At 32.6% G+C, this 7,504-nt stretch overlaps 2 protein-coding genes across 2 annotated transcripts; one reads left to right on the plus strand and one right to left on the minus strand.

Annotated features, from left to right (window-relative positions):
• Positions 1–2,786: 2,786 nt before the first annotated feature.
• Positions 2,787–4,779, plus strand: LOC107782951 (probable glutathione S-transferase). The gene is given in 2 exon segments (NM_001325348.1): positions 2,787–3,117; positions 4,170–4,779. Coding segments are annotated over 2 exon segments (666 nt in total). The 5' UTR covers positions 2,787–2,796; the 3' UTR covers positions 4,515–4,779.
• A 179-nt stretch (positions 4,780–4,958) lies between these two features.
• LOC107782952 (probable glutathione S-transferase) lies at positions 4,959–6,479 on the minus strand. Its single transcript, NM_001325349.1, is given in 2 exon segments — positions 4,959–5,523; positions 6,110–6,479. Coding segments are annotated over 2 exon segments (660 nt in total). The 5' UTR covers positions 6,425–6,479; the 3' UTR covers positions 4,959–5,178.
• Between the last annotated feature and the right edge of the window lie 1,025 nt (positions 6,480–7,504).

Consider the following 7,504-nt stretch of genomic DNA (forward strand, 5'->3'; position numbering starts at 1 on the left):
AATAAGCATCGAGGAAACTCATTAACTCGTGCCCGACTGTAGCATCAATCATTTGATCGATGTTTGGCAGTGGGAACGAGTCTTTTGGGCACGCCTTATTCAAATCTTTATAATCTACACACATGCAAAATTTATTATTTTTCTTAGGAACTACTACTACATTAGCTAGCCAGTCTGGATACTTTACTTCTCGGATCGAACCGATATTAAGTAAGCGAGTTACCTCATCCATGACAAATTTATTCCTGGCTTCGGCAATTGGGTGCTTCTTTTGTCTTACCGGAGGTATGTTTTGGGATCCAAACTTAACTTGTGTACGGCTACCTCCGCCGGGATACCATTCATATCCGCATGCGACCATGCAAAACAATCAACATTAAATTTAAGAAATTTAATAAAGTGAGACCTGAGCTCGACATTAGATTTATGTAAATATTTTATCCATAATTTAAATAATATTATACCTTATTATATAATTTAATTTAAGTTCATTAACATTATATATAGATTAATCATGTTATGAATTTATTACAAAATCTATCACTACTTTTTTATTATTGTTATTTTAATATTACATGTTTACGAATTTAAGATGCATATAATGTATGTTGGTGTGCGTGTGTATGATTTTAAGTTCCATTTCTTCTATTATTCTCCTTTGTGTATATCGATTTTTGAGTTTTGATTTTTATTAATAAAATTTTTCTAAATAAAATTCATTTAAAATATAAATAGATAACCATTATAAATTTGTTATAAAATCTACCTCTACTTTCCATCCATTATTTTTTTTATTACATGCACGGTATAATTTACAAAAATATTTACTTGTTTACCGTAAAATAGTACATTTAAATTTATACGTGGTTTCTAGATTAGTGAATTAATTCGATCCTGAAATAACAAGAAAATTGAAAAAATATATAACACTTAGCCTTGAACAAAAAATAAGAAGGTAAAATTGATTTGAGCTTTGAGTAGATTGTAGTATTAGTTTGCTAGAAAATTCTTGTCCTTACAATGATAACAGAACTCATTATTTATAGCTATGTCTAGGAAAGGAGGTCCTAGGATCATGTCCTTTTTTAATGTCAATTATGAGGGCTATAGATGAAGATGTAACGGTGAGCATAAATGTCAAATTCCTTGTAATGAGCAACGTACTTAATGCTGTAGAATATTCTCCATTAAATGCTACCAGACGAAGAGTATTTATTGCATCCTTCTGAGCATTATTCTTTCTGGTGACAGACGGGATCGTTGCCTTCGGTTTTGGCTATCTCCCGTCTAGGGGTGTCAATGGATATTTAAAAATCGATTAAACTGACCGAACCGTATCGTACCGAACCGAGCCGATTTTTAGGTTTCTTGTTAAGAAACTATAAGTTTTTGTATAAATCTATAACCGTACCGATAATTAGGATAGTTTTATTTTATAAAAATAAATCGAAAAAATACCGAACTGTACCGAATAAATTTTACATGTTAAAAATATATTTATCTAGTAAGTTTAAAAATAATAATGCACAAATTTTTCTTTGGGCATTGGAATTATGAAAACTATTACAAGCCAACAAGTAATTAAACTCAAAATACTAATTCCTAAAACATATTATGCTACATCTACTTGAACTAAGTTATTTCAAGTATCTTTATTAGCAAGACACAAAGTATTCTAGCGATAATGAATAGCAAACTACAATGTATTGAATATGTTTCCTTTCATATAATTTAGATTTATCTTTTTGAATATTTAATCTTCTATATACTTTATTCTTGAGTCCCAGTTTGGTTAATATCTTTCCACTCGTGTAATTTATATTTTCTCTGCCTTTGCTTGGTTTTTTTTACGCTGTTGTAGAATAGTTGATGGATTTATGCTCTAACCATTTTTTATTTTTTTTAATTCATCACCCTTTAAACAGTAAAAATGTCTAGAGAGTTTTGCTAAGTCTTATAAAAGAACGTATGTTATTGCATTCTACTTCTACTGGTGAATTTTATATGATATTTAAAAAATACCGAAAATTAACCGAACCGTACCGATACCGAAAAGAAACTGACATGATTAGGACGGTTTCGAAAAGTTTAATTTTGGCTATACATAATAGAATAACCAAAAAATTGGTATGTTACAAATTTTATAAAATAACCGGCCGAACCGAACCATTGACACTCTTACCCCCATCTTAGGTTCCACGTGTCCCTCTTTTGGGCGGTAATGTAGCATAACATATTTTACCCTATACATTACTCTCTTTTATTCTCAATTTTGTAAATAGATTGAGTTTTGACTGCGATAAATAAAATTACTATTTCGAACAGATTATTTACTATAATATATAAATAATATATTTAAATATATTTTAATTCTAACTTCTCATTTTATATATAATAATTATTTTATAACCTTATCAATGTTTATAATTTACCAAAATTTGGGGCGTGGTGAGCGCAGAAGATTTTTTAAATTGGCGAAAATTTCGAAGAGAAATTGGAACACAAGAAAGTGGGGCCTTTATTGTTTGAAACTCTACTATAGACCACGTGACGAATGCGATGACCTCTAGGTAGGCCATTCAGAAAAATCTCGAAGATTACCGATTTTAAGTGATTAAAAAACTTAAAACAAAATAAACTGTGTAAACACCACAATGGACCACAGCACTACACGTACACAAAAAAAGTCGAAAATAAAGGCATCCAAGTTCTCTATAAATAAGACGTGTATTACTAGCTTTAAGTATTATCAATTCTGAAATTTCTTATTCTTCTTCTCGCTTGCTTTTCATAACAATGGCGAACGAAGAGGTGATTCTGTTGGATTTCTGGCCTAGCATGTTTGGCATGAGGCTCAGGATTGCATTAGCTGAAAAGGAGATAAAGTATGAGTACAAAGAAGAGGACTTGAGGAACAAAAGCCCTTTGCTTTTACAAATGAATCCAATCCACAAGAAAATCCCAGTGTTGATTCACAATGGAAAACCCATTTGTGAGTCTATTATTGCAGTTGAGTACATTGAAGAAGTTTGGAAAGACAAAGCCCCTAATTTGCTCCCTTCTGATCCTTATGACAGAGCTCAAGCTAGGTTCTGGGCTGATTACATTGACAAGAAGGTAAAATCTTTGCCTTTCCGTTTTTTTCTTTTCCATATGTACTGACTATGATTCTTTAGCTGATTCCAACTAATTTTGAAATGGGTTTGTAAAGATTTTTTTACACTGTAGTGGGTTTAACATGTAATCGTAGGTTAGTTATCATGTATCGTAATGTCTATTATAAAGATTACTTGTAATTACCTTGAAAATGACATGATTGTATAAATCTTTTTTACACCGTCACTACATAAAACGTAACAATTTCTTGAAATTGAGGCATTGTTGTCTTGTGTTGTATTGTTAGAGTTAGATGTTAGCCTATTCTTTTTATATGTTTCGTAGTCAATCCTTATCTCATGCGTTAGTTGTCGGAGTTAAATTATACCTAAGGTCCATTTGGTTAGGTGTTATCGTAGTGCAGCCTCATTCCTATTTTTTTAATTTCAATGTTGGGCTCTCATGTTATTTTGTCCAAGTTTCTTATGTCCAGTCCTAGGCGCCTGGGGTGTTCAGGCATGAATTTTTGTAAGCGATGTCGAACAAGAATAATAACTGTAATTACCATACTTTTGGACAAGAAATAGCCTTAGTCTATTGGTTTTGTTGAGTCTTGAAAAGGTCCGAGTTCAATTCTACTTAATCACAATTTTTAACCACATAGGCTCTCTCAAATATTTGCAAAAAGAATGTGCTAGTTGAGGTTTGAATTTTGACCTCTTAGAGCAAAATCAAGTACATAACCAACGCGTCAAGAGACAATTTATGTCAAGTAGTGTCATTTTTTCCTACTTATCTATTTCCTCACTATATTAAGACATATATATAGTAAAATTTTCTGACGAAGCGGTGTTGCATGACACCGCTTCATCAAACGTGCATCCGCTCCTAGGGGTGTTAGAGTTTCGCATTGGCTGTGGTATGGAATGTTGTCTCATTATATAATCTTAGTCGATCTGCACCACATTAGCTAGCTTTTGCCTTGTGAACTGACAAGGACTTTTATCTTCGTTTTTTGTGGCAACAAGTGGTAACCTTTTCTTTTTCTAATTTGAGTTTGTTGAAATTTGCAGTTGTATGATTTTGGGAGGAAGTTATGGACAACAAAAGGAGAAGAGCAGGAGGCAGCTAAGAAAGATTTCATAGAATGCCTCAAGGTGTTGGAGGGAGCACTAGGAGACAAGCCTTACTTTGGAGGGGAAAGTTTTGGGTTTGTGGATATTGCTCTGATTGGATACTACAGCTGGTTTTATGCCTATGAGACTTTTGGCAACTTCAGCACAGAGGCTGAGTGCCCAAAATTTGTGGCTTGGGCCAAGAGGTGCATGCAGAGGGAGAGTGTTGCTAAGTCTTTACCTGACCAACCTAAAGTCCTTGAGTTTGTAAAAGTGCTTAGGCAAAAGTTTGGACTTGAGTAAACATATGCAATTATGCACCATAATGTATTAAAAGAAGGCATTTCGTTGTGCCTTCTTGATTGATGTTTCAGATAAATGAAGTTTGTTTGGTGGTAATGTCAGTCAGTTTACTTTTATGAGTAATAAAAGACTCTTAGTTGTGTCATGTTAAGTGTTGGCCTTTTGTAGTCTGTATGTAAATTCTGGAGGTTGTCAACTTTGTAGCGAGGAGTAATCATTTTATCATTTGGCATTATCTATAATACAAAAAGATGATTCTACTCTATGCATACATTTTGTTGATTCTTGTTAGTTCTGTTTTTAATTGTTTCGAACAGCAGGGGTTAATCTCACCCTTTACTTGTTTCAATTCTACAGCCAATGTCTTAGTAAGGTTTCAAGAAGAATAGTCATTTCCTCCAGCAATTCATAGTCTAAACATAAGTGAAACTGTAATACAAACTGTTGGAGGCTAGAGCTTTGGATTTTATTACTTGCTACATAAAAGCACACCAAATCATCACAAACACAACCTTTCAGGTTTCGTCTCCATTTCAAAGGAAAGTAAAAAGGAAACTTATTACTATATGTATACTTTTTAAAATCTTTGTATATGAATACATAGTTCGAACAAGAAACAAGTTCACTTGATTGCAGAACCCACTCTAGATCCGTCTTTTTTGTTTTAGGCAATGCCCCACTTTTGTCTCGCCATCACAATATAATCATAGACTTTGTCAGGGTCAGCAAGAGACTTTGAGACACTCTCCTTTTGCACACACTTTTTTGCCCATTCCACAATCTTAGGACACTCTGCTTCTATGCTAAAGTTGCCAAATTTCTCATAAGAAGGGAACCAGCTATAGTAAGGCATAAGGGCCATATCCACAAAACCAAATCTTTCTCCTCCGAAGTATGGCTTGTCTCCTAACTCCCCTTCCAACAATTTCAGGCACTCTATAAATTCTTTGTTGGCTGCTTCTTGGTCCTCCACTTTTGATGTCCACATTTTCTTTCCACTCTCATAAATCTGAATCCTCCCAAACAAAGAAAAAAGATTAAATATTTTCAATCAAATTTAGCTCATAAAAATATAACCCTCCAAAGTTCCAATGTGCACATGTTTGGATGATTTCGTTTGGACATATGTATTCATTAGCGGGTCTTGAACCAACCTAATTGACTTATGAAAAGAACTTATCAAAACACACAAAAAATAATTTATTTGGTTATGGTTAGTTAGATATAGCCATGATGAATAAAAAGGAGTTCTTTATACTAGTTTAATTTGATAATTGAACAAATAAAAAAGAAAAAATAAATAAACAAATGAAAAATGATATTGAATTAGACTAGTTGAGTTATGGCTCATTTTTAGCTCAAATTGATCTGTCCACCTTGACCAATCAATTTGGATTTTGTTGATAATGATTTTCTATTTAAATTTATCCCAGGTCAATATTATGCAGAATAAAGAATAATAGATTTTTTTTATTGTATATTCTACTAACATCAGAATTTTTGATACAGCTAAAAAAACTCTTAAAAAACATAGGACTTAAAGAAAACATACTAACATGACTAAATAATTCCCAAGTGTGTGATATTTTGCATACCTTTTTGTCAACATAATCAGCCCAAAATCTAGCTTGAGCTCTCTTGTAAGGATCAGAAGGCATGAAAGGGGATTTGTCCTTCCAAACTTCATCTATATACTCAACAATAATGAGGGATTCACAGATTGGTTTTCCATTATGAATCAAGACTGGAATTTTCTTGTGAATTGGGTTCATTTGTAGGAGAAGAGGGGTTTTATTCAACAAATCCTGCTCTTTGTATTCATACTGTATGCCTTTTTCAGCCAGGGCAATCCTAACCCTCACCCCAAACATGCTCACATAGGTATCCAAAAGGACAACTTCGTCAGCCATTTCTTTTTGCTGAAAACTCAGGATTGTTTAACAGAATTGCAAGATAATGTGAACTACAATATGTGTTGTGTGTATTAGCCATAGTTATGATACCACTATATATAGAAGTGGGAAAGAAGTCGCTCCAAAGTTGATGTGGAGTGTGGACCATTATGGATTTTCTGCGGATTTTCTGAGCAAAGGGGTTCAATATTGTAAAAAAGTAAATAGTAAAATGTTTCGTTGAATGGGTTCATCTATTTTTTTTTGTATCTACATGTAATGTCAAACGGCTTCATCAAAAAAAATTTGAATCTAAACGAAAATTAAACTATTTGTCGAAAATCATGTTAGCAATATTATGTTGAATTAAAACTAATACGGTGGTTTGTTTTGAAGTAATCTTTTTTTCAAAAGAAAAAAGTAGTATGCTGGTAAAAAAGGGCATTCTAAGAAAGAAAAAGCAAAAAAATATCATATATAATAAATAATAAACAAAAAATGAACAAAGGATGATTGCAAAAACAACTATTTTAATAATTAAATAAGACGACACTCAATTTGTTAAAAGAGTTTGAACCCCTTGCCCACAAAACTAAGCTTTAGGCTTGTGCCAAGGGAATAAAATATCTAATATATATCCATAAAAAACAAATTTAACTCATGGTACAACTTACAAGGTAATGCCATTTGATTGGTTTCTCAAATGTTAACGATTTGATGTGCTTTAAAATTAAAAGCTTGCTAGATAAATTAAGAATAACTTGAGCTAACTTCATTTACCAATGAAACTCAATCTCTAATCTGAAGTGTGACAACTTAATTGTATCTTTGACTTATGATACATATACAGTAACTGAATTCAAGAGTGGTTATTTGTATCAATATAAGTAGTAGTTGAGTGGCAAGATTGAGACCCTGAACATTTAAAGCGATCACTTATGTAGTTGTTCTCTCTTGTCAAGAAAAGTAAGATGTGTAGTTGAAAACGGTGCTGCCAATATGATTATAGAATAGTTCTTCAATTAAAATTGGCAACTCACAAACTCTTTGATGCATGTTCCCAACTGTTACGGATTTTATACGCAAGAGAACTTTCAA

Source organism: Nicotiana tabacum, chromosome 2, assembly GCF_000715075.1.
Source record: "Nicotiana tabacum cultivar K326 chromosome 2, ASM71507v2, whole genome shotgun sequence".
Lineage (NCBI taxonomy): Eukaryota > Viridiplantae > Streptophyta > Magnoliopsida > Solanales > Solanaceae > Nicotiana > Nicotiana tabacum.